The 27,950-nt window shown below is 55.5% G+C and overlaps 4 protein-coding genes and 1 pseudogene across 5 annotated transcripts; 4 read left to right on the top strand and 1 right to left on the bottom strand.

The window, feature by feature from the left end:
• The first annotated feature begins 83 nt into the window (after positions 1-83).
• On the top strand, positions 84-11,135 carry PIK3R2 (phosphoinositide-3-kinase regulatory subunit 2). Its single transcript, XM_011366804.2, has 16 exons — positions 84-243; positions 1,864-2,607; positions 5,302-5,394; positions 5,709-5,759; positions 5,842-5,973; positions 6,055-6,271; positions 6,708-6,793; positions 6,944-7,052; positions 7,138-7,236; positions 7,367-7,547; positions 7,634-7,759; positions 8,336-8,478; positions 8,659-8,835; positions 9,330-9,401; positions 9,569-9,739; positions 9,998-11,135. The coding sequence occupies exons 2-16, from the start codon at positions 2,286-2,288 to the stop codon at positions 10,203-10,205; spliced, it is 2,187 nt and encodes a 728-aa protein (XP_011365106.1). The 5' UTR covers positions 84-243; positions 1,864-2,285; the 3' UTR covers positions 10,206-11,135.
• Positions 11,136-13,619: 2,484 nt separating this feature from the next.
• Positions 13,620-16,800, top strand: IFI30 (IFI30, lysosomal thiol reductase). 2 transcript variants are annotated; one of them, XM_011366803.2, is made up of 7 exons: positions 13,620-13,767; positions 14,575-14,757; positions 14,846-14,920; positions 15,162-15,254; positions 16,049-16,201; positions 16,382-16,435; positions 16,520-16,800. In XM_011366803.2, exons 1-7 carry the CDS (start codon positions 13,639-13,641, stop codon positions 16,580-16,582), a joined length of 750 nt encoding a protein of 249 aa, XP_011365105.2. In that variant the 5' UTR covers positions 13,620-13,638; the 3' UTR covers positions 16,583-16,800. The 2 variants fall into 2 exon arrangements, with proteins under 2 accessions (XP_011365105.2, XP_011365104.2); XM_011366802.2 differs by having other exon boundaries at positions 14,572-14,757.
• A 1,917-nt stretch (positions 16,801-18,717) lies between these two features.
• MPV17L2 (MPV17 mitochondrial inner membrane protein like 2) lies at positions 18,718-21,840 on the top strand. The gene is made up of 4 exons (XM_011366799.2): positions 18,718-19,098; positions 19,727-19,897; positions 20,607-20,683; positions 20,826-21,840. The coding sequence occupies exons 1-4, from the start codon at positions 18,912-18,914 to the stop codon at positions 21,009-21,011; spliced, it is 621 nt and encodes a 206-aa protein (XP_011365101.1). The 5' UTR covers positions 18,718-18,911; the 3' UTR covers positions 21,012-21,840.
• A 303-nt stretch (positions 21,841-22,143) lies between these two features.
• On the bottom strand, positions 22,144-27,005 carry RAB3A (RAB3A, member RAS oncogene family). Its single transcript, XM_011366801.2, has 5 exons — positions 26,839-27,005; positions 25,476-25,703; positions 24,254-24,372; positions 23,547-23,671; positions 22,144-22,677 (listed from the first exon to the last, which is right to left on the bottom strand). Exons 2-5 carry the CDS (start codon positions 25,701-25,703, stop codon positions 22,487-22,489), a joined length of 663 nt encoding a protein of 220 aa, XP_011365103.1. The 5' UTR covers positions 26,839-27,005; the 3' UTR covers positions 22,144-22,486.
• A 681-nt stretch (positions 27,006-27,686) lies between these two features.
• LOC111744059 lies at positions 27,687-27,805 on the top strand (annotated as a pseudogene).
• Positions 27,806-27,950: the final 145 nt, after the last annotated feature.

Genomic DNA, 27,950 nt, shown 5'->3' with positions numbered 1-27,950 from the left:
TCCGGAAGCATTCGGGCGTCCCCAGGCTCCGCCTTGGCCTTGCTTCGTCCTCCCGGCCCGAACACGCTCGGCCATTTCCGCCGGGGGCGGGCCCGGCCGTTCGGAACGGCGGCGGCGGCGGCGGCAGCAGCAATCCCGTGGCAGCGGCGACGGCGGCCGCAGTGGAGCCACGGGTCGAGCTCGACTTCGCGTGACGGCGGCCGCGGAGGCGGCGGCGGCGGCTGCGGCGACGGCCACAACCAGGTAAGTCTGCTGGCCGGCGTGGAAGGCGGGCCTGGGGGTGCGCGCAAATGAGGGGCGCCAAGACAGAGTGTGGGCCGGTGGGACCTGGGGAGGCCGCAGAGAGCTGAAGGCCTCAGTCTCTACCTGGCAGCCGTGCAGCCACCCCGGACCGTAGGGGCGGAACGGGGTGCCTCCAGGCTGAGATACGGGGCTGGCGCCGCGGCCCGGAATAGAGGGAGGCCTTGCTGGGAGCGGGGCGTCGAGAAGAAACGAGGGGCGCCCATGCATTGTGGGGGCATGGTGGAGTGCGAGGGTCTGGGGTCGGCTACATTTCTGTTCCCTGGGCTCGGCTTGCGGGGTCCACGCAGGCCTTGCGTCCAGCTTTCGAGCTCCACCACTCCGCTAGGCCTGGCTCCAACACCCCGCCTCTTGGATTAGGGAGCTCTTGGGTCCCCAGCGCGCTCACCAGGCATGTGCAAACGTGTGCAGGCAAGCGGATCCAGGTGGTTTCTTCGACATCCCCTCTTTGGACCTCAGTTTTCCCACCTGTAGAATGGGGATTCAGGGGCCAGGGAGCGGGTAAGTTGGGGCGCTTCAGAACGTGGAGGTTCTCCTCGCTTTTTGGACACCTTCTGATGCTTCTCACGGTGTATATGTGGGGGCAGGGAGAGGGTAATCCCTTAACCTCTGCCTGGCACTTGAGGCCCTGAGTGGTCTGGTCAGTGGCTTAAACTTCTGGCAAGCAACTTTCTGCTGTCAAGCCTTTGCATGTTAGCAATGCCCCTTCCTGTCTTTAGTGAGGATTCGCCCTCCAGGAAAGCACCCCGCACCTCAGCCTCTCAGGAGGTTGAGGTGAACCTGAAGAGCTGAGACTAGGAATGTGTGTGTGCTTGGCTCTCTCTCTCTGAGTCTAGGGGCTTCTGGAAAGTAGTCATCACCTTGCAAACAGCAGCATTCCCCTTGGCAGCTGTAGGGCCCTTCTGCCATCCACCTGGGGCCAGGGTCCTCTCAGCCTTCCACCAACCCCCTCATGTGCTGAGCACCTACTGTGCGGCCCTGTGCTGAGTCGGCCAGGACCCCTATTCACTCTTCCCCTGCAGAAATCAGATCTGTTTGCTTGGACTCACCTCTAGGCCTTTGCCTGTGCAAGGGGCCTCTGCCAGGACCTCCTTTCCTACCCTTTTGTGCCCCTGCTGCCTCCTTCTGTGCTCAGCTCACCTGACCTCTCCTTAGTGCTCCCACAGCACCCTGAGTGTCCCCTGTCTCCCTCTCCTCTCTGTGTTTAACTATTTGGCCTTGTGGCTGTTGCTTCCTCTCATCCTGGGCCTAGAAGTTAAGCGGATGTGAGTTTTTGAGTCCTGGCTTCCTAGCCTGACAAAGACTTCCCTGCCCTGAGCCTCAGTTTCCCTGTCTCTAACAGAGCTTGTTTACGAAGCATGCAGTATACCTAGGGCAGATGCTCCGAGGGAGAGCTATTGCACCTACTTTATGACTAGGGAAACTAAGACCCAGAGAGGGGCAGGCACTGGTCCTAGGTGACCCAGTGAATCAGGGGATTCCAACCCAGGATGTAGGCCTATCTCTGAGTTAGGAATAGGAGTAGTACGACCTGGCTCATACTACCTTGTCATCTCTCTCTAGGTCAGCGTCCCCTGCCGAGCATGGTGACAGCTTGTGCCCTCGGCTCCCTCGTCTGGCGCAGCTGGAAGAGCCGCCAGCCTTGGGCGCCAATGGCCCCACGTGTGAGAGAGTGAGTGGCCTGGCTGAGCCCTACAGATTGAGGGGGCACACAGCGGCCGAGTGACCGGAGATCACACTGCCAACTCCCACCAGTTGACGAATGGTGGACGAAGCAACAAGTGACCCTTGTCAGGGTCGTGGAATAATGGCAGGAAGCAAGGCGTGAGCATCCCCTGTGGTTACCTGTAACTTCTTGGTGGAAATAGAGGTTTCAAGTGCCTCAAGCTGACCCAGCGGAAACTCCCGGCCCCCACCCTGGCTGATGGGGCTTCTGGGGCCCCGAGCAGCTGCGTGACCGACTTGACCCCTCCCCACAGCCCACCATGGCTGGCGCTGAGGGCTTCCAGTACCGCGCACTGTACCCATTTCGTCGGGAGCGGCCAGAGGACCTGGAGCTGCTACCAGGCGACTTGCTGGTGGTGAGCCGGGCAGCCCTGCAGGTCCTGGGTGTGGCCGAGGGCAGTGAGCGCTGCCCACAGAACGTGGGCTGGATGCCTGGCCTCAACGAACGCACACGGCAGCGCGGTGATTTTCCAGGCACCTATGTCGAGTTCCTGGGGCCTGTGGCCCTGTCCAGGCCTGGCCCTCGCCCCCGTGGCCCCCGCCCACTGCCCGCCAGGCCCCAAGAGGGGGCCCCCGAGCCAGGTGAGCAGCAGTCAGGGGCCCTGTCCGGGATGTGAGTGGTCTCTTCAGACCCTCAGTTTCCTTTCCTTTCCAGGGAGGCAATGGTTCCTCTTCCAAGGGAGGAGGAATAAGGACATTTGGTCTATTGACAAAGTGTTGACCACACTGCTATTCAGGGCAGGATGCAGTTCACACTACTTGGAACACAGAGGTGGACACAGGCCTGGCCCTGCCTTCATGGGCCTTCCAATTCAAGAAGTGACAAGAATGTGATTAGGTGACGACAAAGGCTATGAGGAAGGAGCTGGGAGTGAAGGGCTCCAGGCAGCAAGCTCAACAAGGCAAAGGCCGTGAGGTGGGAATATAATGGGCTCAGGGAACAGCTGTGGTCAGGGTGGAGTGAGAAGGGGGAGGCCTACAGGGGCCACCACTTCAGACACATCATGGGATTAATTTTGAAAACAATGGAGAATGTTCAGTAGGATTCCGAGGCTCAATTTAGCTTCATTCTGTGTTTTGCAGACAGGGTCCCTTGAGGCACCCCCTTTGTTACTCTGATTTTACCCAGTTTCCAAAATGAAGAGAGCCTCGTCGCCCAGAAAGGGTGGCCTCAGTCATGCAGCATGGTTCGATGTGAGGACCCTGTACTCTCCCAGACTCGAGGGCACTCTGAGTATACGTTGAAATTGCAGTATGCTGGGCCGGGGGCGTGGGTTCTAGCCAGGGAAACAGGCTCGGGTTGTGGGGAGGAGGCTTATGAGTGCAGAGTGCTGGGCATGGTCTGCTCCGACCTCACAGCAGCCCAGGGAGGCCCACGTACAGACAAGGAGACTGAGGTGCAAGGGGGTTGGACCACTCTTTCAGGACCACCCAGGGAAGGCCAAGGCCCTGGGAGGCACCATGGCCCCAACCAATGGCCTGCCTGGTTTTGTGCCAGAGGGACACTGATGCCCACAGAATCCCACGGCATGAGGCAGAATGGGGGGCGGCAGCAGAGTGGGGGCTGCAAAGCTGGTGTGGTGCTGGCTTGGGCCTTGCAGCATCTGGTGTCTTCAGGGCCTGGCCTGCGTCCTGCCTTGGCCTGGAGGAGTAGGAGGCGGCCCCATCTGGGCTCCCAGCCAGAATCTGCCTCTTCCCCTGGTAACAGCCACCTCCCTCCTCTGCCTGGCCTGGGTCCAGCCTCCACACATATCCCCACTCAGGGGAGCAGCCCCACCCTCCAAATCTCCTAAGACTGGGAGACGTCGGCTAGGGCTTGGCCCTCTCCAGTCCTCAGTTTCCTCATCTGGAAACAAGAAAGATTGGCCCCTTTGTGCCTTCAGGTCCTGCCCCTCCAGGATCCTAAGAACTCCAGAGAGCTTGCATGGCTGCCTACATTTCCTCCATTCCACCCCCATGGGGCGCTACGTGTATCACCCCAGTGTTGCCTGGGCCTCTGCCTGGCTGTGCACCCATAGGGAGGTTGCTCTCTCTCTGAACCTCAGTTCCTCACCCATAAAATGGAGTGACACCTGTTCTGACAGCACCTCCCTCCCCGTTTCACAAACCGATCACAGACAAGTTTCAGAGTCAAATTTCAGAACCATGGCTCCCAACCTCCTCTCCCTTGTTCTTTCACTGTTTTTTTGTTGTTATTATTGTTGTTTTGGTTTGGAGTTTTTTTGGCCTTTTCGATGCAGCTGGGCTTTTCTCCAGCTTGAGGCACCACCTGGCCCATCACTCAGCGAGGCCCCGCAGGCCCCAGCTTGCCCCTGCTGTGTGCCAGGGCGTCCTGCTGAGGGCCAGAGCCACATGAAGTGGTGGCAGTGCAGGCAAAGCGTCTGAACACAAAGAGCCCACTGGAGCAGGAAACTCGGGGCCTGCAGAAGCTGGGCCAGAGAGGCCCCTGGCACCCCTTGGGAAGGGTTTCAGGATTTTAAAAAAGGCGATCATTTTTTCAAAGCAAAATGACTTAGAAAGTGAAGGAAGGTCCTTGGAGTGAGGTATTATGACCTGGATGGGGATATTTTTCTTTAATTCTATCTCAGCCACTTTGTTTTTCCCACTAAGGAAGAGATGATGCCAGTTTCTCAGTTGAGGAAACTGAGGCACAGAGAAAGCAGACCCTGTGCCCAAGGTTGCACAGCCATCATAGGCAGAGGTTGAAACCTGTGAGTTTCCTGGGGCTGCTGTAACAAACTCCCACAAACCATAAGACTTCATTCTCTCACAGTTCGGGAGGCCAGAGGTCCAATATCAAGTGTCAGAGGTGTCCTTGACTTGTGGCCGCATTACCTCAATATTTGTCTCTGTTGTTACATGGGTTTTCTTCTTATAAAGACACCAGTCATTGCATTTAGGGCCCTAAATCCAATGTGATCTTATCTCAAAATTCTTCCTTTAATTATATCTGCAAAGACTCTGTTTCCAAATAAGGTCACAGTCACAGGTACCAGGGATTAGGATGTGGACATCATTTTGGGGGGACACTAAGCAAGTTACTGTACTTGATCTCTGAAGTTGTATGACTGATAGCTCGGAAAATTGTTTCCCACTAACTTGGCCTTTTCAGCCCCACCCACAGTGCCTCTGGCTTCCCCAGGGTAGTGGTCCAGATGCCAGGCACTTGCCTGAGCTGGGCCCTGCCTGAAGATGCCTCAGCTGAGATACAGCAGGCCAAGAGAGAGAGTAGGGTCCTTTCAGGGATCTTGCCAACGTACTGTCCCCTCCTACCAGGCCCCACACTCCCTGACCTGCCTGAGCAGTTCTCCCCACCTGATGTGGCTCCCCCTCTCCTGGTGAAGCTTGTGGAGGCCATTGAGCGGACAGGTGAGCCTCTGGCTACAACCCTTGGATTCTGCTTGCTTACCTCTGGTGATGGGCACCTTATCGCCTCACAGAGCTACTGGGCTCACTCTGCATTGGAGGAAGCTGAGCCCAGATGCTCTGGACCTCTGTGTTGTACTGGGGAAGGACTAACTCCCAGGGGGAGGTCGGACCCTGGATATTGGAACTGCCATTGTATATGCTATCCCTCCCCCTGCTCTTATCTCTGGGAGGTTGAGTAGCTACCCCAGGCCCCATATGAGGTCAGGGCAGCATTTGACAGCAGGCCTACCCCTTCTCTTCCTCCCGCCATCCAGGGCTAGACAGCGAATCCCTCTACAGGCCTGAGCTGCCTCCCCTGCGCACAGGTGAGGGGGAGCTTCAATGGGCAGTGGTGGGGCGGGAACTGACTTGGAAAGCCCTGCCGACCCGGCCCCCCTGCACCCACAGACTGGTCCTTGAGCGACGTGGATCAGTGGGATGCGGCAACTCTGGCGGATGGCATCAAGGGCTTCTTGCTGGCGCTGCCCTCGCCCATCATGACACCGGAGGCCGCGGCCGAGGCTCGCCGGGCCCTGCGGGGTGAGCTACGCGGGGAACCCGGGGTGGGCAGGGCTGGAGTGCACAAGTTCCGGCTCACCCTTCCTGGCTGTTTATCCGCAGAGGCCGTGGGACCCATAGGGCCAGTGCTGGAGCCCCCGACGCTGCCACTGCACCATGCGCTCACGCTGCGCTTCCTGCTCCAGCACCTTGGTCGCATGGCCCGGCGTGCCCCTGCCCCTGGCCCAGCGGTGCGAGCCCTGGGCACTGCCTTCGGGCCGCTCCTACAGCTGCGCGCTGCTCCGCCTTCGCCGCCTCCGCCAGGGGGCGCACCCGATGGGTGAGCAGCTGGTACCTAAGGGGGCGGGGCTTTAGATGGAGGAAGGGATAGAGGCTTGGCGTGGGGTGGGTAGCAGGCAAGAGCTGCTGTGGTGGGGGTGGCTAGGAAAGATAACAAGGAGTGAACCTGGGCTACAGGAAGACCCCACCCCAGCAAGGTTTGAGGCCTAGACCAGAGGGGAGTCACGTGGGTGGTACCAGCACCTGCTCTGGTCTCCCCACCCCAGGTGCTGGACTCTTGTCCTGTTCTCGTGTGAGCATATTGAACACTTAAAGCACATACATAAGTAAAGTTGGCCTCCCACACCTGCCTGTGTCATCGGCCTCTCTTCCCAGCTTTCACGTGTACCCCCCAGGTGTACAAGCACATGCAAGACCATGTGCATACCCATGTGCAGACAGCCCTACCCAGCGCTAACTGCACTCCCCTCCCCCAGGACTGAGCTCTTCCCCGACTTCCCGGCCTTGCTGGTGGAAAAGTTGCTTCAGGAGCACCTAGAGGAGCAGGAGGTTGCACCACCAGGTGACTCTCCCCTTGTATTATTATCTTTTCTTGTTGGAGGGCTACGAGTGCTGACTTGGGCCCCACCAGCGTGAGCAGGCTTGGTTACAGTGGGAGCTGACTACAGCTTAGAGTTAATACTTAATGTGTGTTTGTTTTCCTGTCCTTCAGCACTGCCACCTAAACCACCCAAAGCAAAGCCCACCCCCATAGGGCTGGCCAATGGGGGGAGCCCACCCTCCCTGCAGGATGCTGAGTGGTACTGGGGTGACATCTCCAGGTAGGGTTGTGTGGGTGGTACCGCGTGGTGGGCAGGGCCTGAAGGGCAGGGTCTCGGGCAGCCCCAATCCTGGATGTCCCCACAGGGAGGAGGTGAACGAAAAACTCCGGGACACACCTGATGGTACCTTCCTGGTCCGAGATGCCTCCAGCAAGATCCAGGGAGAGTACACTCTGACCCTCAGGTGGGGGCCTGACTGAGATGACTGTTGTGACAGTTGGGAGTAGGACTTGTGCGGTACCAGGGCCGGGAGATATGGGTGTCAGGCTGGGGGGTCCCACTGGGCTCTGACACCCTCTCTTACCCACCCCTAGGAAAGGCGGGAACAACAAGCTGATTAAGGTCTTCCACCGCGACGGGCACTACGGCTTCTCGGAACCACTCACCTTCTGCTCTGTTGTGGACCTCATTGCCCACTACCGCCATGAGTCCCTGGCCCAGTACAACGCCAAACTGGACACGCGGCTCCTCTACCCTGTATCCAAGTACCAGCAGGTCTGGGGCCTAAATGGTGGCTGGGGAGGGCAGCTCCAGGTCTCAGTTTCCCAGGTGGCTTCGCTGATTACACCGGGTGTCCTCAGGACCAGATTGTCAAGGAGGACAGTGTGGAGGCAGTGGGTGCCCAGCTCAAAGTCTACCACCAGCAGTACCAGGACAAGAGCCGCGAGTACGACCAGCTCTACGAGGAGTACACACGTACCTCCCAGGTACCTCAGGCCTGCACACACAGGGAGACAGAGGCACAGAGAGGCAGTGGTGAGGCCACGGGGACAGACGACCCCTTCCAGGTCACAGAGCAGGAACTTAGCACTGATGAGTCAGCTGGGGCTTGGCATGGACAAGACGCCTGTCTGGGATCAGTTAGGAACATCATGACCTTGGACATGACTTAGGTCCCCTGAACCTCAATTTCCCCATTAATAGTTCTGACTTTAGGAGGCCACTGGCAGTTTCCTTTAGATGGTACATGGGAGGTGCTCGTTACAGAATCTACCCCAAGGAGGAACCCCATGAACTGTAGCAGATAGATTTATCATTAATTCTCAGCAGTGCTAACAAGTCCAGGTGTTTATAAGGTGCCCAAAGGAGATTGTAAAGGAGTGGATTTCGGGAGCGGTGGTTTGCAGGTTGAAGAGGAGTTCGTTTGGTGCAGCAGGAGCTAGAGGAACGACATGCCTGGTGGATGGAACACCTTGAGCAAAGTCTCCATATCAAAATTGGGATCTGATATGAGGTACATGTGAGGAGTCCCAGTAGGTGCTATGATTCACCCCCTCCTCTAGGAACTACAGATGAAGCGCACCGCAATTGAGGCCTTCAATGAAACCATCAAGATCTTTGAAGAGCAGGGCCAGACGCAAGAGAAGTGTAGCAAGGAATATCTGGAACGCTTCCGGCGTGAGGGCAATGAGAAAGAGATGCAGAGGTGAGTCCAGCTCCTCTGCCCTTCCCTACTCCAACCTATCTGGTGCAGTACAAGCGAGGAAAGAAAGGAAGTAGAGAGAGCAGCCAGGAGTTCCAGGGGGAGGGAAGATCAGTTGAAATAGGCTTTGAAGGATTAATAGGAATTCGCCAGAAAGAAATCTCTGAGGCACTGCTTCCCCAGAATCCTCCTGAACTCGGAGCGACTCAAGTCTCGCATTGCTGAGATCCATGAGAGCCGCACGAAGCTGGAACAGGAGCTGCGGGCACAGGCCTTGGACAACCGGGAGATCGACAAGCGCATGAACAGCCTAAAGCCAGACCTCATGCAGCTGCGCAAGATCCGAGACCAGTACCTGGTGTGAGTGCCCTGCGCTCGCCTGCAGCCCCGTCTCAAAAACCTTGGCAAGGGCTCCCCTCCCGCCCAGACCTTAGGTGCTTATTATGTACACCTGCTGTATGTTGGGCACTGTTCTGAGCAACCACATACATATTAGCTTATTTTTTCCTCTCCAAGTCCTTCGTAAAGTTTCTTTTCCACCTAAGGCCAACAGCACTGCCATGCAGCCCCTAGGACTGAGCCTCTGGTGGTGATAAGACCCTGCCAGAGTGGCATGTTCTGAGAGCTCAGTAAGTGGTAATAGAAACAGTAAATCGCAGATTTCCAGGCAGAACCAGCCAGCATCCCCTTCAAGCTGCTCTTGGCGAAGCCAAGGCTACCCCCTTGTGGCAGCCAGTGACATTGCACCCAAATCCACCCTCATAGGTCAGCCTGTTTTTCCAGCTAGGCTGGACAGGCCCCCTGTGGGGTGGCCCTGCCAGTGCTGCACAACCCACCTCTCTTCTTCCTCCCAGATGGCTCACCCAGAAAGGCACCCGGCAGAAGAAAATCAACGAATGGTTGGGGATCAAAAATGAGACTGAGGAGTAAGTGACCACCTCGAGGGGGGCAGGGAAGTCTTTCCAGAAAAGGGCTGTTCTGGGTAAGTTTTGTAGAATGAGTAGTTTCCAGGGAGGGAGCGTTGTCCAGGCAGCAGGGATGCCTCAGAGGCTGGCAGGAAAGTGACTAGGGCCCCTTCCTGCCTCCCCTACAGCCAGTACGCCCTGATGGAGGACGAGGATGACCTGCCCCACCACGAGGAACGCACCTGGTACGTGGGCAAGATCAACCGCACACAGGCTGAGGAAATGCTGAGCGGCAAACGAGACGGCACCTTCCTCATCCGTGAGAGCAGCCAGCGAGGCTGCTACGCCTGCTCTGTGGTGTGAGTGCCTGGGGGTGGGGCAGCCACATGTTCCTTCCAAGAGCTCTTATTGAGTGCCTCCTGTGTGCTAGGCCTTGGGAAGAAAGCTGAGAAGACCCCCATAGAAGAAGGGACTGTTGGGGTTCAAGGGGGAAAGCGGGACAGTGTCCAGCCTGGAGATGGCCAGGCCTGGGCCAGGTCAGGGTCCAGGAATTGGAGGAGCAGCTAGGAGAGCCCGTGGGGGGTACCCACCTGACCACCTATTTCCCCACACCACAGGGTGGATGGCGACACCAAGCACTGCGTTATCTACCGCACGGCCACCGGCTTGGGCTTTGCAGAGCCCTACAATCTGTATGGGTCCTTAAAGGAGCTGGTGCTGCATTACCAACACACCTCCTTGGTGCAGCACAACGACGCGCTCACTGTCACATTGGCCCACCCTGTTCGAGCCCCTGGCCCCGGACCCCCACCCACCACCCGCTGACCCAGACGGAGCAGAACCACCTGCGCCCAGGAAGCTGCGGCGAGGGACTCCATCTTTCTGTGTGTCTCTCTTTGTGAATCTCTATCTTGATCTTTTTTTCTATCTCTTTGCAACTGTTTCTCTCCATCATCTCTCCTCTCTGCTTGTTTCTGCCTCTTGCTTTCTCTGAGTCTCTGTCTCTCCCTAGCATTGTCTCTTTCTGTCCCCATCTGTCTTCTCTTCATCTCTCTTGGATTCTGTCCCTCTAAGTTTTTGTTTGGGGACCTGTCTCCTTTACCCCATGCTCCCTTTCCCCATGGGCTCTGCCCTCCCCATGGCTCTGGCTGCCCCTGCAGGTCTCCAGGGTCCCCAAAGCCCCACCTGCCTGCACCTGCCATGTTTACAGAGGCCCCTGGGCTGCTCAGCCCCAGCCTGGGCGCCCCGATTTTTAAGCCATAGACCTGGGGTCGGCAGGAAGGAACTTCACTGGGTCACTTCCTAGAACCGTGGCTATGACATTTGGGGCCGGGCAGGACCCGCCCCACAGACTCCAACTTCCCCTCCAAACCCTGAAGTGAAACCTGCTGTGACGGGGCTGCTGCCAAGATGTCCCCCAGCCCCGGAAAGAAAATTATTAAAAATAACCTTGCAACCTGGCCACACCCAGCCCCGGGCCTCCCAGGAATCGAGGCTGCCGGTATTGCTGGGGCAAGTGGGATGCATCACTGCCCACAGCACCTCCACTTGATGCAGTTTCAAGGCTTCTCGATCATGTTGGGTTCTGATTTTATGTTTCCTTGACTGTAAAACCCATTTTCTCTCCTCTTTCGGGACAAGAACCCCAGTTTTCTATGCTGCCGCAGACCCCCTCCTGCCTGCCCGGCTAGGCTGGCAGTTGAGTTTTGTATGGTACGTTGATACTGATATGGATATAAAACATTGAACTCAGTAGATGCTTCTGTTTTTGGCGAGGCTTCTCCATGGCCACTCTATGCGGGGAGCCCTGACATTCACAGGGTCACACAGAGATGGACTTGAGTTTAACTCAGGCTGCCAGTGAGGGCTGACAACTCCCACCCCCCACTGTAGCTGCTCATGTCTAAGGAAGTTGGGAGACCTGCCCAAGGTCACACACACACCAAACCCTGAGTTCTGCCCCACACCGTGGCCTGCTCGGGGAACCCCAGACCCTAGCCCACCTCCTTACTGCCTCCCAGGCTGACTCCCCAGGTTTGAGGCCCAGCACTCAGCCACCAGCTATGTATGCTTTCTGATGTGCACCTTCCTCATTGCCAGGTGGGGTCAATAGTCAACAGTCTCTCCCATGCCACCCAGAGGAGTCTTCCATGTTCTTAATGCCCTCGGGGCTGTCCCCTCCCTGCTGACTCCTCTGACCCTTAAACACCTGTCCTTAACAGGCCACCAGGTCCCAGGGGACATTGATCTGAATCCCCTGTCTTTAACCTAGTCTCCTGTTCGCCATCTCCTACCCCTAAGGTTTCTGTCCCTTGGCCCTCACTACCCCCAGGACTGGGAGCCTTCTGCCCTTGCCTCCCCTCCCCATATAGCACCTGTCAGGGCCCAACATGCCTGGAGCAGCCACAGTACTGACCTGGTTCTCTCACTGGGCTCACCAAGGTACAAGAGCTGCCTGCCTGACCTCAAATCCCTGGGCCTTCCCAGGCACTGTCCCTGCTCTGTGCTCGGTCAGGAGGTACCCCATAACTGCAGCCCAGATGCTGTCTCCCCTGGGTCCTCACCCACTGTATGGGTACTCACAGGATAAAGGTCACCTCAGTGCCCTGGCCCCAGGCTGGTCGAGCCCAGGAGGCCTCTAGCCGGAGTCTGCACTGTACCACCAACTGGCTTTCCTTGGGAAAGTTGCCTCCCCTCTGATCCTCAGTTTCCTCTTACCAAATGGAGTTAATAGTTGCTACCTGGGCCCCCAATGGTATGTCTCTGATCAAATAGGTAGGGTTATGTGTATGAATCCCTCTGGAATTGTAGCAATTATGTTTATTGTTATTTCTTTCATCCTGCCCAGCACAGGATGAAAGAACACCCAACTAGCTTCCAAAGCTGTGTTGCTTCATATTGCAGACTTCAGGAAGGAATTGGGTTTTATGAAGGTCCAAAGGGACAGTGTGGGCAGATTGTCCAGTCCTGGGGACTTCAAGGAAAGCCTGGCTCTCAACCTGCTGTTCTGAGTGTAGATGTGCGTGCTGGGGCTTCCTGACTGGAGGCAGAAACCGGCTGTGGCTCTGGGGACGCGGCTATATTCTGGGCCAGATATGACCATTTCCTCCTGTGGAACCTGGTTCTACATCACGCCTGGCATTTGAGGCCCGGCAAAATGCGACTATCTCGGTCTTTCTCCCAATACCCTCAGCCTCCAAGCCTTCATCTGGGCTGTTCTGTATGTAGGCACTGCTGTCCTGTGTCAAACCATCCCAGGCTCAGCCCAGCCACACCACCCCACCCCACCCCCTGCCCCTCAGCCTTGGGTAACTCTCCCTCTGCCTCAGCCCTCCATGGTGGCTTTATTCCCCAAACCTCACTCTTCACCCATTTTACAGACTGGAAAACTGAAGCTCCATCACTTGAGGCGCCCATCACAGTCCTGGGGCTAACCGACTGCCAATTTGAGCCCTACACGGCCACCCCCACCCTCCCACCCCATGGACATAGTACAGGCTTCGGGTAATTACTGCTCAAATCCAGGCTTCTCTTCCCCACACCGAGCACGCTAGGGGCCAGGATGCACCTCCCTTCCAGAGCCTGGGACGGTGGGAAGAAGAAACGCCAGCTTTCCTCTTCCTAATCCCTAGCCAGGGCTTGGGGACCAAGAGAAGTGAGTTCCCCTCTCACGCTAGCTTCTGCTTTCTGGCCCAGCTGTGGTCAAGCCTGAGTCAGCCCCTCGGGACCCAGCATCGGGGCTTGAGAGCGGGAGCGGGTGTGTGTTGGGGGGGCGGGGGGAGGGAGGTGGACAGAGGGAGGGTAAGGACTGCGGGATGTCCCGAGACGGGCTAAAAGGAAGAGGCCTGGCTGTGCAGCCCATGCCCACTCCCAGGCAGGGCGTCACCCACCGTTAATGTACGGGGGTCTCGGGACTAGGGACGCGGACCGGACCACCCCGGAAGCCCCAGCCAGGCGCTCAGGCCCCAGCCTCACATGACTGGGCGGCCGTGCCTGATTGCGAGGGACGGGGTTGGGGGGGACCTCAGAGCGGCTCGACGGCCTCTTGATTGCCCGCCCAGCACCTAGCGGCGGTAGGGGCGGAGGCGAGTTGGAAAGAAAGACCCAGAAAAAGAAGTGCGGACACCCAGAGGTGCCAGTCGGCCCCGAGGGGCGTATGCCCCGGGAGGCGGGTCCTGCTTGGGGGCAGGGCCTCCGCTGGGTTAAAGGCCGCTCCCTCCCCGGGCGCTCCTCCTGCAGCTGCGCCTGTGCCCAAGCTATGATGGCCCTGTCTCCACTCCTGCCGTTCCTGCCGTTCCTGCCGGTGCTGTTGTTGCTGCTCCATTTCCCCGCGGCGGCGCCCGCGTCCCTGCTGGACACACTCCCCGAGGGGTCGGCCCTCTGCAAGGTAGGAACGGCGACGCGGCCTGTGGGCCAGCGGGGACCGGCACCCAAGACGGGCAAGGGGCTCTTTCCTTTCTCCAGACCTGGCCAGAGCAGCCCAGGGTCTGGAGGGGACGCGCCCCATCGGTGCGGAAAATCCCCCTATTTAATTTCCGGTACTGTGGCCACACTCTCAGAGTCCTTTCGCTTTTCCATCTCAGGCTGAGGAAGCCCAGACAAGCCTGTTCATGGCACCCACTCTCAGATGCTGTCTACTGGGTGCACTTTGACCAGGAAAGAGCTTGAGTGTTTCTGCTGCGGAGCAAACACATGCCCCGGAGGTTGAGCGACTTGCTCGCACCTGGATGCCTGCCACCCCTTAGCTGAAGTCGGAAGTCAGCACTTATTAGGCGCTAAATCCGCAGTGGGCACGTGAGCCCCTTGAGAGGAAGAGGAGTCAGGGCAAGTGTAGGGCCAAGGATCTGGGCATAAAGTGGCAACAAATGAGCATACATTAATCTCCTGTGTTATGCACCTCAGAGAAGGCACGATTGAGGTCAGAGACCAGAAATGTGCTTGCCTTGAGTCCTAACTGCAGACAGTCCCCCGCCCCAAGCCAGAGGTTTCACCTCACCTGGAGGAAAGCAAGAGCTATGCACGAGTTAAGTGTCTACTGTTTGCAAGTCTGTCATATCCATTTTGCAGATAGATTCAGGGACGCAATAAAGCCTTAGAGTCAGGAGTGGGAAGGAGCACTTACTATTTATGGCTCCCTTTCTTCAAGAGAACCAAGCAGGGCTGCCCTCACTTTATACTCCTTCCTCCCAAGCAGGCCGGCGACCTTTGCCCGCAGATGCTCCTCAGAAAATCCTCTTCGCCACCTGTCAACGTGAGCCTCTACTATGAGGCGCTGTGCCCAGGCTGCCGGGGCTTCCTGGTTCGAGAGCTCTTCCCAACATGGCTGATGGTCCTAGAGATCCTCAATGTCACTCTGGTGCCCTATGGAAATGCCAAGGTACATGGGCACCAGGGAAACCAAGGCATCTGACCAGGGTTGGAAGGTACCCTGCCGGCCCGCCAGCATTCACCCCATTGTCTTGCAGGAACAGAACGTCAGTGGCAAATGGGAATTCACGTGCCAGCACGGGGAGGAGGAGTGCAAGCTTAACAAGGTGGAGGTGAGCATTCCCCAGAGTCCCCCTTAGGCGGCACAGAGGCCAAGGAGACTGCAGGTGGTAATGAAGGTGAAATCCAGGCTCAGAGGACATTGGGACCAGCTCTGTACCCTGCCCATGTGCCTCCATTTAATAATGCTTTCATTCATAACTTCATTAGTAGATGCCTGTGATTATTCTCAGAATGGTATTGGGGTGTTCTGAGCCCCCCTCACATCCGTGCCTGTCCACCTCCCACCCTCAGGCCTGTCTGTTGGACCAGCTGGAGAAGAACATAGCCTTCCTGACCATTGTCTGCTTAGAGGAAATGGATGACATGGAGAACAATCTGAAGCCGGTGAGTGACACATGTCTCACTTGGCCCAGGTTGGGAGCCCCTGGCCTTTCCTGCACCCAGACAGACCCAGGTTCAAGTCCTGGCCCCAACCGCCACTCCTCTGTATATCCCCAGGAAAATGCTCTTCCCTCTCAAAGGCTCAATCTCTGAATCAAGGGAAGGAGGATCTTCTTGGGGCATGGGTAGATCAGAGAGGGTTTTCTCTAGGAGGAGCCTCTGAGCTGGGCTCAGATGAACAGGAATGTGCAGGGACACAAAAGATGATCTTCCTCTGGGGTATGGGGATGACAGGACAGCCCCACCTACCTCCCTGGAGGATTATGAAAAAGAACTCCCAAAGGAGTGACTCACCTGCCCTGATCATTTATTCATTCATCAAACATTCGGGCCACCTAGAAGACCACACCCTGAGACACCCCAGCCCTGCACATCCGTAGTGGGGCTAAGGGAGTGCAGAGGAGGAGGAAGTCCTCAGGAGATGCTAAGGAAGCTGGAGGATAAGTGTTCCTGGTGGAGGGAACAGCACAGATGGAAGCTCTGAGAAAAATGTAGGGGTCAGAGGCTGTGGGTCTGGTTTGTAGGGGAGGCAGGAGCAGCCTGAGCCCCTGCCTCAGGGGCCTCTGCTCAGGCATGTATAAGTACTTGCTGTTTACAAGCACTGTTGCATCACTGTGGACCCAACTGTCCCCTGTTGCCAGTGAAGAATCAGAGAGTTGGCTTGTGGGCCCGTGAGGGGACTGTTAGGGAGATAACAGGGAGGAGACTGAAGCTCACCAGCCCACCTCTGCCTTCAGTGCCTGCAGATCTATGCCCCAAAGGTGTCCCCCGACAGCATCATGGAGTGTGCAATGGGGGACCGTGGCATGCAGCTCTTGCACATGAACGCCCAGCTAACCGATGCTCTACAGCCGCCCCACGAGTATGTGCCTTGGGTCGTCGTCAATGGGGTAAGAACTCTTGTAGCCCTCAGCTTGACCACCAAGCAGGGACCAGCATAATGGATGTGCCCACCAGTCTGGGAGGCAGAAGGCAGGGGCCAGACTCAGAGCCATTTGCAGTCCCTTCTGGACTGGGCAGGGGTTGGTCAGGGCAGGTGGCACTTGTGATCCCTGTCTTGCTTTGTGCAGAAACCCTTGGATGATATGAGCCAGCTCCTATCCCTCGTGTGCCAATTGTACCAGGTAAGGTGGATAGACAACAGTGAGATTTAGCAAATGGGGGTAAGGTCTTCTTTCAGGACCCCAACTCATGGCTACCTCCTCTAGGGTGAGAAGCCAGATGTCTGCCCATTCATGACCAGCTCCCATAGGGACGTCTGCCTCAAGTGATAGCTGTTGCACTTGGAGGGAGCTGATGAAGATTGAGCTCCATTTTTCTGATCCCGACTCAGTGGCTTGTCATCCAGATAACTTACACATTCCATTCCATGAAGCCCAGCCTCAACATTTTGCCCCAAGATCAAGAATCTTGTCCCACTGAGAATGGTGCTATGTTAGAATCAATTTAATAAACACTTCTGGATGTTGTAACATCTCTCCATCTCCCACCCCCAGCCCCTGGCAATTGCTGTTCTGATTTTGACTTTTTTAGATTCCACATGTAAGTGAGATCATACAGTATTTGTCCTGACTTAGTTCACTCAACATAATGTTCTCCAGTTTCCTCCACATTGTCACAAATACCAGGATTTCCTTCTCTCTCTCTCTCTCTTTTCTTTTTATGGACAAATAATATGTTGTCCCCTTTGTTAAAAAGAATCTCAGAGGCCTTCTTTGGCAGATCTTACTGAGTTTGCCCTGATAATTTACACAGGTACAGTAGGCGTTCAGTTTGCTTTGCAAGAAGTTTCTGTAAGCAATCTCAGATGGGACTCTATCAACAGAAATGACTCATAGATACAGAGAACAAACTGATAGTTGCTAGATGGGAGAGGGTTTGGGAGGGCCGAGTGGAAAAGGTGAAGGGATTAAGAATTTGTAATTACAAAATATTCATAGGGATGTAAAAGTACAGCATAGGGAATGTAGTCAATAATATTGTAATAAAAATGTTTGGTGCCAGGAAGGTACTAGACTTATCAGGGGATCACTTCTAAATTATATAAATGTCGAACCACTTAGCTGTACATCTGAAATTAACATAAAATAATATTGACTGTCAACTGTAATTGAAAAAGAAAATAAACGAGAAAAAAAAGGAAAGCTTCTATCATTGGCTAACTCAAGATGAGAAACTCCACGAGTATCGGTGCCTCTTAGTGAATTGCTCCCTTTTTGCCATCCCCAAAATATTTGAAGGGTCTTAAACCAACCTGAACCAACCTATAAGACTGACCCTGGAAGCCAGGTGTGAGTGAGCCAGTTTTCCTGTAAGGACTTTGTAAACATTGGTTCTCAAAAATGAAACTTGGTTTCTTGAACATGGTTGTCGACAAAGTTTACCTGATTGTCCCATGAATCATAATTTGACTATTTTCCCCTTTTAATCACGCTGGAACTTTTCCATCAACATTCAGTAAAATTTAAAGTCTAGAATAACAGGCTGAGGTACTTGATAGCAACAGGAAATGCTGAAGGATAATTTTCCCAGAAAAGTTAAAATCATGACTCTTGTACAGATGTAAAAATGAGCATGTGTTAAAAATTGTTAACTCAATGAGGAGAACTGGTTAGGTGTTACCACTTCAAAGGGGATCCAAAGAACAGACAAATCGGGGATATTAAAATAAATATGCAAAGTAAGGCAAAAAATAATTGGGGGGAGTGTCTCTCCACCTGACAGTTCATTTGCATGCCTGTAGGCAAAAATTTTTTTTATTGTTACCAGATATAACTACAGAGCTTAGAAAAAGTTCCAGTATAATCAGAATCAAAAAACCTTGAAAGGTGTCCAGTAATACAAGGCGATTTAATGGTTTACTTATTACAGGCTGAAGTCTTTGTCGCAACTACTCATTTTAGTGAATGAGTAAACTACAGGAAAAAAATGGGCATGGTTGTGTTCCAATAAAGTTTTATTTAGGGACACAGAAGTTTAAATTTCATATAATTTTCACATGCCTCAGATTATTTTGGTTTTTCCAGACTAATGAAAAAATTTAACATTCTTAGCTCACAAAAACACAGTGACAGGATTTGGTTCGCAGGCTGTAGTTTGCGATACTCTGTTCCTGTAAGTAATGCATAGGTTTCCGTTGAAATTCACATTTCCCCTACAGGAACACAGGAAGTAACACGGGAATATAATTATCTGTACAGCAGCAGAGTTGCTGTGAAATAAATTAATGCGCGTAATGTTCCCGGAACAGTGAGCAATATGTTTATTATCATTATTCTGTAACTGAGGTCAGATGCCCAGCTCAAGTCAGTTCCAAGGTCAGTATCTGGACCTGGCTCTGATTGGGCTGCGCGCGCAGCGAAACTGTAGCCTCGCCTCCACTTCCTTGAATCTTTGAGGGATGAGACTTCCGCCCCGGTAGCTGTCAGGGCCACAGGCTGGACTTCTCTCAGGAATTCCGCGAGAATCTGGAAATCTGGAGGTCTACTAGGGAAGAGAGCGCGGGCAGAGTGGGAGCGGTCAGCGATTGGTCAACAACAGCGCAGCGGGGACGCCGGATTGGTCGGTCCCGGTGCCCCAGTTCCTGAGTCTCGGCGCGCCATGGCGTCTGGTGGCTGGCGGTGGCTGCGCGGCCTGTGCACAGCGGGGCAGCCTTTATTCCAAGGCCGTGCGCTGCTCGTCACCAATACGCTGGGCTGCGGCGTGCTCATGGTGGCCGGGGACGGCGCGCGCCAGTCCTGGGAGATCCGCGCCCGGCCAGGCCAGAAGTTTGACCCGCGGCGCTCAGGTGAGGAGGCTGGGGTTGCTGACCCCGACCTCAGATTTGGAGACCCCTGGACTGGACCCGCAGGCCGCGCGACCTCTAACCCCTGGCCGGAGTCCTCGGCAGGACCCTTGATCTCCGCCTGCACCCTAGAGGCTGACTGCCCCTCCCCTGATCTCCCCTTCCACCCCCGGTCTCTTCCCGGATCTCCGTCTCCAACTCGGGGGTCTGTCTCCTTACCCTCCAGCCCGGGTCTTTATTCCCTCCCATACCTAGGGTTTCTTTCCACTCCCATTCACGGGGTCTCGTCTCCGCCCACCCCCTCGTCCACTTCCCTCCCTCCTGCACTGAGGGACCGAGCATTGAGCACAGGGGGCTGCACCCGGGTCAGTCAAGGGCGTGGTCTCTGGACCACTGCCCCCCTGGGATCACTATTCCTCATTTTCCTCCTCTGGAAAGCCAGGCGATGGTTGACCACCCTCTCACGGTGGTGAAGGGAAGAGACCTGGAATGGTGCCTGGTGGTGGGGCTGGGAATATCTGGGTGGGCTCTGGGAGGGCATCAGGCTTACCCAGGTTTTAGCCAAGGAGGGAGTGGACTGAGGAGTTTGCCTGACTGACCATGGTCCCCCTGACTCTTGGACTGCCCTCAGCGAGCATGTTTGCGGTGGGCTGCAGCATGGGCCCCTTCCTGCACTACTGGTACCTCTGGCTGGACCACCTGCTCCCCGCATCTGGCCTCCGCAGTCTTCCAAACATCCTCAGGAAGGTCCTAGTCGACCAGCTGGTGGCCTCTCCCCTGCTGGGTGTCTGGTACTTTTTGGGTAAGGAGCTCCATGAGCTTGGGCCTTGCATACCCTCATAGGTCAGGGGTGGGGGACAGAGCCAGCCTTGTGTTAAGGAGGCCAAGGTACATTTCTGATGCACCTCCTCTGTGGGTGGCCTTGGACTGGAGGCTGGATCACAGTGGTGACAGGATAGACCCAGTGGGGACAGGTGTGAATGGCAGAATCAGACAATGGTGCTAAGTGTAGGAAGGATGAGGACAGTATCTGATGGGGCTGCCCTGGGTGGTGGTTGAGAGAGCTTCCCAAAGGAGAGGAACTCAGCTGAGACTTGAAGAAGGAGCCAGCAGCCAGAGGAACAGGCAGAGGAACAGCCCGTGCAAAGGCCCTGAGGCTGAAGGAAGAAGAGCCTAGACTGGTGTTTGATGGGGCACAATCACCCCAGCCCTTGGTTCTGAGAAGAAAGTCTTCACCCACTCCCCGCCCCACTCCCCAGACAGGTAATAAAACAGCCTCAGCATCAGGAATGGTGTGTCTCCATCATTCCAGGTACGTGTTTATAACCTGGGACTCACTTGATCTGTGTTGTTTTTCTACACCTGCCACCCTACTGTACTGCTCTTCCTACTGCACAGCTTTTAAATGTCCCGGTTCCTCTGCCTGGGACACGCTATCCCTCACGGTGTCCTGCCCCGCCCACTCCATCATCGGTACTCTCCAGCCTCTGACACTCTCATTCCCTTCCCAGGCCTTGGCTGCCTAGAGGGCCAGACTCTGGACCAGAGCTGCCAGGAGCTGCGGGACAAGTTCTGGGAATTCTACAAGGTGGGTGTGCCCTACCAGGCCCTGTCCATCCTGTTCCTTCTCCACCCCATTACAACCCTCTCGCCCCACCCCTCACAGCCACCAGGCCCTGCCCAGGTCCCTCCTGGTCCCACTCCTTACCACAATCTGCCCCTCCTCACAGGCTGACTGGTGCGTGTGGCCGGCAGCGCAGCTGGTGAACTTCCTCTTCGTGCCCCCCCAGTTCCGAGTCACCTACATCAATGGCCTGACACTGGGCTGGGACACGTACCTCTCCTACCTGAAGTACCGGGTGAACGCAGTGGACAGATCGGGCACCCAGGGGACTCCTCAGAAGCCACAAATGTGAACCCCAAAAGGCACTACAGCTCCCCTCTAGGGTAAGGGCCTCCTGTGCCCTTGACAACTCACACTCTACGGTGAGTAGGCGGAGAGCTGATCACAGCACGATGAAGACCGAGCCCCTTTCAGCTGTCTGATGGGACGTTTGCCGGGTCCCTGCTGCGCCTTTCCAGCCAGGCAGACCTCAGCCCCCAGACAGGTGGAAGAGGGCTCCTCCTGGAGGGATGAGTGCAGCACCTGACCAGATCCTCTTGTGTGGACAGATCCCAGGCCCCCTGACGCCCCCAGGCTGAGTGACCCTGGGCAAAGTACATCCTGGGCAACTCTACCCCCCAACTAGATGCCAAACAGGGCAAAAGTGACCTCTAGCTGACCACTCGCCTAGGCAGGAAGGTGAAGGGGCTCCTGTAGCAGTCCAAGCCAGAGTCCTGGGCCACGTCCCAACCCTACCCCAACTCCTGGGCATCTTGACTGGGCTACCCCTTCCAAGCCCACTCCCAGCCTCAATTTCCTCATCTGGAACACAGCCATGAAGATCAATAGTCATCCCTCAGCCCTTCTTACTGGGAGCCTCAGGGACCAGGATGTCCCATCCTTAGCACTGGGCCCTAGAACCAAGGTGGGGACATCACCCATCCTGTCAGAGCAGGGCCTGGCCTGGAGTTGGCTACCAGGATCTGGAGGCTTAGGAAGGGCTGGGCAGCACCACTGTCATGTTCTGGTCATGCACTGTGGAAACTCCATTAAATTTTCTTGTCATTGAAAACTTTGTGGACAACCACAGCCAGCGCTGGCAGGTGGCACGCACAAGAGCACAGCGTTGTCCATTCGCTTTATTGGATGTGTGTAGTGTTTTCATGACATCTTCTAGGGAACTGGGGACAAGTTTGACACTCATGACATCAGACGAGTCTGTGAGGAAAACGGGGGTTCCCAGGGTGGTGAGTACCCACTGCAGCCTCCCCTCCAAAAAAACGTAAAACCTTGGGGGCCCAGGAGCCAGGAGGGCCATTGTCTGGCTCTGACCCACCCTGTGGTCCATGCTGAGACCCCGCCATGGTCTCAGCCCACTATGTCACAGCCAAGCAGCTGGCAGGCCTGTCCACCTCCCACCACCTGGTCACCCTGCCCTCAGGTGTCATCTGGTCCCCTCTTCAAAACGGAACTATTGATGGGGGTGAATTTTTAAAAAGGTGGGTCTGGAGAGGACGGGGAGTGGTAAGTTTGAGGGGCCACGACACGCCACGGCAGAGCGGGGATAGGGCTGTCTGTACAGGGTGTGGTGGGTGGGTGGGGTGCCGAGCCCCCAGTGGACATCTCCAATAAATAAATAGCTACAATAATAAATATGGGTGACGGGCTAAGTCAGGACAGGGGTCTCACGCCCATAGCCAGGGGAACCAGGTCAGGCCCAGTCTTGATCTGGGTCAACCTGGAGGAGGAGGCGGGCAAGGGTGGGGGCCAGGATGGGTGGGCCAGCTCTCAACAGGCGCAGTCCTGGTGCGGGGGCGCCTGCTGATCCGTGAGCTGTGGGCCCTGCTTGGCGCCTGTGACCGCGGGGTCAGCCGTGTCCAGTGACTCAGACATTTTCTCACAGATGACATCAACCAGGCGCTCAAAGGTCTGCTTGACATTAATGTTGTCTTTGGCGCTTGCCTCAAAGAACTCGAACCCTGTGGTCAGGGAAGGGGGGATGAAGACCCTGGGCTCCCCACTCTCAGAGACACTTCTCTGAAGCTAGAAATACCTGGATGTTCCCAGTGTTGACCACACTGTAAAGGCACTGGCAAGTCCCATAGGGAAATAACATTGAACTTGGTCAGCTCTGTATTTTCTACACTCTTTTCTTCACCCTAAAACTATCCCCTTTACCTTGCCCCCTGTTCTCACCACCCAGCCCAGCCCCATGCACTGGCCCTGGTGGCATCTGTCACTCAGATCCAGCATTGTCCTTCCCTGCTCACACACTCTCTGTGGCTCCTTATTGTCCTCAGAAGAGTCCCAGCTCTTCACGTGGTCAGGCCCTGCATATTGGCCACATTTCTTCCCAGTGACCTGTGTAAAACTATTGCCAAAATGCATAGAATCTTTCCCACCTATGGCTTCTGCCCGAGCTGTTTCCTCTCCCTGAAAGACCACCCCTTCTTCAAGCACCATTCTCCAAGATTCTCCACCCCTTGAAGCCTTACGTATGCCAGGCAGAGCCTGGCTCCCCACTGGATTCTCCCATCCCAGGTCCCTCCCGCTACTCTACAAAACTGGAGGCCTCTCCTGGGCCCAGCAACACCTAGCATGAGATTAGGCAGTAAGAATGTCAGAGTGAATCAGTAACTTCTGCAGAGTGAACTCTTGCGCATCCATCAAGATCCATCTCACGTAGCTCTTGTGTCAAGGCCAGTTTGCAGAAATCATAAATAGTCTGGACTTGAATCCAGACTCCTATCCTGGCTTTGCTGACAGACCTTGGATGTGTCCCCACCCCTCTCAGGGCTTTAGTGTCCCTCTTCTAGCCTGTAGGTGTCCAGCCCTGCCGGGCACTCACCAAGGTGGTCAGCCAGCTGCCGGCCGCGTTCTGATGATACCACCCGCTCATCCTCCATATCACACTTGTTCCCCACCAGCAGCACCTGAGCATTGTCCCATGAATAAGTCTTGATCTGGGTTGACCTAGAGGAGGGGGCAACAGGGTTGGGTTAGGGCTTAGAGGATCAGAGCTCCACTCCCCCACCCCACTTCAGCACCCCAGGTCCCCATTATTCCTGGAACATGTCAGGTTCACTTCTTCCTCCAGCCTCTACCCTATCAAGAACTCTCCTATCTCTGAGCGTCTGTTCCCACAATTCCCTGATCTTGGAAATCTCTCTTTTAAAGCAAACTCTCCCTTCCCAGATCCCTGTCCCTGGAGAGAAGTATTTCTCCCTCCTCAGCAAAATCAGAAATTTTCTTAAAATTTATCATTACTTTTGGGCAAAAAATATAAATGTTTATGACCTTTAACCTGTGCCAATTGTCCTTATATTTTCTGTTCTCTCCTCTGTATTTTTTTCTGTATATTTATATTTTCATTTTTCTACCTGAAATCCTTTGTTATTATTTTGAGCTGATGATGCTGTGTTTTAATGATTATAGATTGACAGCGGGTCTGAGACCCCAATAATGGGACTGGTGCTCCCTCATCAGCCTTAGCCCCAAGCTTTGCACCAAGCCTGGCTCAGAAGACAGTCTGAGAGGGGTTGGGGGTGTGCTTACCAGTCCTGCACAGCATTGAAGGATTCCTCATTGGTGATGTCATACATGAGGATGAAGCCCATGGCACCTCGATAGTAGGCTGTAGTGATGGTTCGGTATCGCTCTTGTCCCGCCGTGTCCTGGGGAAGAGACAGGATCAGAGAGGACCCACATGTAAGCTCCTCATAGAGGAAATGAGCTCTGAGATCGTTCAGTCCAGCCCCCTTGAGGCCCAGAGAGGAGTGGGGGTTTGCCCAGAGGCACAGGGTCAGGGAGAGCTTGGTTTCTGATCATCCTATAGAGTCCAATATTGCTCCCTCATTCATCGGTACACATGTTCAGGGCACTGCCCTGTGCCACACCCCACAGTGGGCACTGGGGACACAGCTGTAAACAAAATGGACAAAAATCACTGCTCTTGTGCAACTGGCAGCTCAGTGCAGGAAATAGACAATAAACGTGAAAAGAAAATACACAATGAAAAGAGAAATGTATCCTATGTTGGAGGGCAATAAGGACTGAGGAAGAAAACAAAGCCTGACAGGGACGGGCAGTGTAGGGCTAGGGTAGGATTTGAAAACCCAAAGGAAATGGAAGAGGGAGCCATGTGGAGATCAGGGGAAGGACAATGCAGGCAGAGGGCATTGCTGGGGCAGACTGCTGTGGGACTGCCTGGTACATTTGAAGAATGGTGAGGGGGTTGAGGCAACAATGAAGAGAAAGACTAAGGTGGAGGTATCACAGGGACAGACCGGACAGTGTCTCCTAGGCCTGGGGAGGGGTTGCAGGGTTTACTCTGCATAAAGTGGGAGCCCTGGGACGGGTGGGAGCTAACAGGCTCCTTCAGGCCTCTGTGTGGGTGGAGGAGGCAGCCAGGCAACCCTGGAGGAGGTACCCGTGCCTGTTCCAAGCAATGAGTTTCGGGGCCAAGATCCAGTGAAACCTCAGACACATGGAAGAACTTGCAGTTGGGGAAACTGAGGCACCAAGCCCAGTGATGCTTCTGCCAATACCAGGGGTAGGAGAGGACCCAGCATTGGCTGCTCCCCCAGCCCTGGAGAACACTAAATAGGCTCCAATGGAAAAGCAGGGGTGCTTTCTTCTGTGCCTCTGGTACACGGATAGGTACATGATAAATGCCCAGTGTATGAATGAATGAATCTAGACAGGAAAGAGGCAAAGCTGGAGCTGCTGTTTCAGGAAGGGAAAGTGATGGAGCTAGGAGTCCCCCAGCTGGACCCACCCAGATCTGCAGCTTGATCCTCTTGTCGTTGCGGTAGATGGTCTTGACCTTGAAATCGATGCCCACAGTGCTGACAAAGGCAGGTGTGAAGGAGTCGTCTGCGTAGCGGAAGAGGAAAGATGTCTTGCCCACACTGCTGTTGCCAATGATGAGGATCTTGAACATGTAGTCAAAGTTCTGGTCTGAGGACTCCTTCTGCCCATAGCGCGAGTCTGTGGCTGACGCCATCTAAGGGTATGGGGCACAGGTGAACGTGAAGGGTCCCCTGCCATCCCAGGTACAGGCACTGAATGGGGAGAACTCCAGAACCACAAAAAGGGACCAGCATGTGGAGATTACCCTCATCCACCAGAAGCCCCAGTTCTAACCATGGAGCCGGTGGCAGAGAGGGGGCTGTGACCTTAAAAGGCCAGGGGCTTCAGGGAAAAGCTCAGAGCAACAGAAATGTGGACACCCTCTCCAGCAGGTCTGCACCCCAAGTCTTGCTGTAACTCTAACCCCTACAGCTATGCCGTCAGGGGGTGAGTGCGGCCAGCCCCACCCCTATCAAATCATTTATGCTCCTCAGAACCGAGCACGGGTGCACGGAGCACAGGCGTACACACGTGGACTGTCCAAAGGGATGCACCTCTGCAGCCCTTCTTCTCCTAGACTCCCAGGCTGGGAGAGCTCAAACTGAGGCAGCTATATCACGTGATATAGGCGGAGCGTGCACACGCTCACGTGCACGCAGCAGGGCACACACCCATACACGGGTGTTCGACATATGAGGGTCGAACACACCGTGCACAGGGCGGAGATGTAGACACCTGTCTGCACACCCACACGAACATGCATATACAGATGTACAAACCCATCCGTGCACACGGCGCCCTTCACCCATGCAGGCGTGTACACGTCACCCACCCTGGCACGCATCCCCAAACACATGCACACGGCCGTGCACTCACACGCACAATTCACGCGTCTCCCTTCACAAGCGTGCAGCACGCACATACTTGGGTCAGGCGCCACGGAGTCACACGAACATACCCAGGTACGCACGCAAGGATACACACAGACCCACCGGCACAGGCGGGCGCGCACACGCGTGTGCACACCCTGCGCACGCGCACGCAGCTTCCCGCAAGGCACTTGCATCCCCTCCCCCTCCACCGCAGAGCTGGGGTTGGGGGGTAGGGGCGTGAAGATCCGGCAGGTAGAGGGAGCCGGGGCCCTACCTCGCCCCAGGCCTGCGACCACCGCTTTCTTCCCCCCATTTAACCCTTGCCAACCTCTTCTCCCGCCCCCGCCAGCCCATCAGTCAAATGAAGGTTATTTAGCTGCTCCAAGCAGGAGTGCACCAGACTGCCTGGGTGCTCACCTTGCCGTGCACCGATGCGGTGGCGACCTTAGCGGCGGCGACTCTTTTGGCAGAGGCGGTGACGGGTCCCCAGTGCGTTGATGTGGGGATGCGCGGCAGCGGCTGCGGCGGCGGCAGCAGCGGCTCAGGCCCCTGCAGTCAGCAGTGACGTCCTGCAAAGAGCGGGGCGGGGCCTCATATGCAGATGTGACCGTGACGCCATCCTGGGGCGGAGCTGCGCCTGGAGATGTGGTTCACTGAGCCCGCAGAGCCAGGAGCAGCGGGACTCCCGCTCAGATTGACGCGCAAATGGGGCGGGGCCCAGAGTACACATCCAGTAGAGGGCGTGGACGTTGCAGGAGGGGAGGGATCGCCTCCTGGCTCCGCCTCGACCCAGTGTCATGGAGGCGGGGTTGCGCGGAACCCTCTCAATAGCTTAAGCAGTAGAGTGATGGGCCGAGTAGCCAATCAGAGATTATTACCTTCCTCCTTGTATCCAATGATGGCTCCTGAGCAGTTGAAGGGACGAGAGGCTAAGGCCTTGGCTGACCAAGGATCTTCAGGGGGCGTTCCCCTTCCCCACCCTTGTACCCCAAAGTGGGACAATCCGGCGTCCCCCACCCAGGACGAGTTGCTGTGACCTCCCGTCAAACGCCCCCTATTCCCAACTTCCTAAAAGAGGAATAGAAAATAGAAGAGAGCTTCTCCATTCCCCCTATATGTCGAGTTCAAATAAATAAGTACAAAAGAAGAAAAAGCAGAAATAGAGGTCAAGCGAGACCTTGTCCAATTTCTGAGATGTAAGACCCTCAAAGTGGGCCGGGCTGGTAGGTGCATAACCCTGTTTCTGAGCTAAAAGAAAAACTAGAGTCTAAGGCCATGCTACCCTGAACAAGCCCCATCCCATCTGATCTCGGAAGCTAAGCAGGGTCAGGCCTGGTTAGTACTTGGATGGGAGACCACCTAGGAAGACCAGGTGCTGTAGTCGTAAAAATATTAAAAAATAAGGGATTGTAAGATGACGAGTTCCTTGCAATCTGTGAGGTCAACCAAGGGTTGCCTCGCCTAAAAAAGAAAGAAAAGAAAAGAAAAAATAGGGATCAAGAGAGACACCCCTCCCCGCCAATTCCCAG

This window comes from Pteropus vampyrus, unplaced genomic scaffold (assembly GCF_000151845.1).
Source record: "Pteropus vampyrus isolate Shadow unplaced genomic scaffold, Pvam_2.0 Scaffold126, whole genome shotgun sequence".
Classification (NCBI taxonomy): domain Eukaryota; kingdom Metazoa; phylum Chordata; class Mammalia; order Chiroptera; family Pteropodidae; genus Pteropus; species Pteropus vampyrus.
Note: the sequence above shows the minus strand (reverse complement) of the source record. Positions and strands in the feature narration are given on the sequence as shown.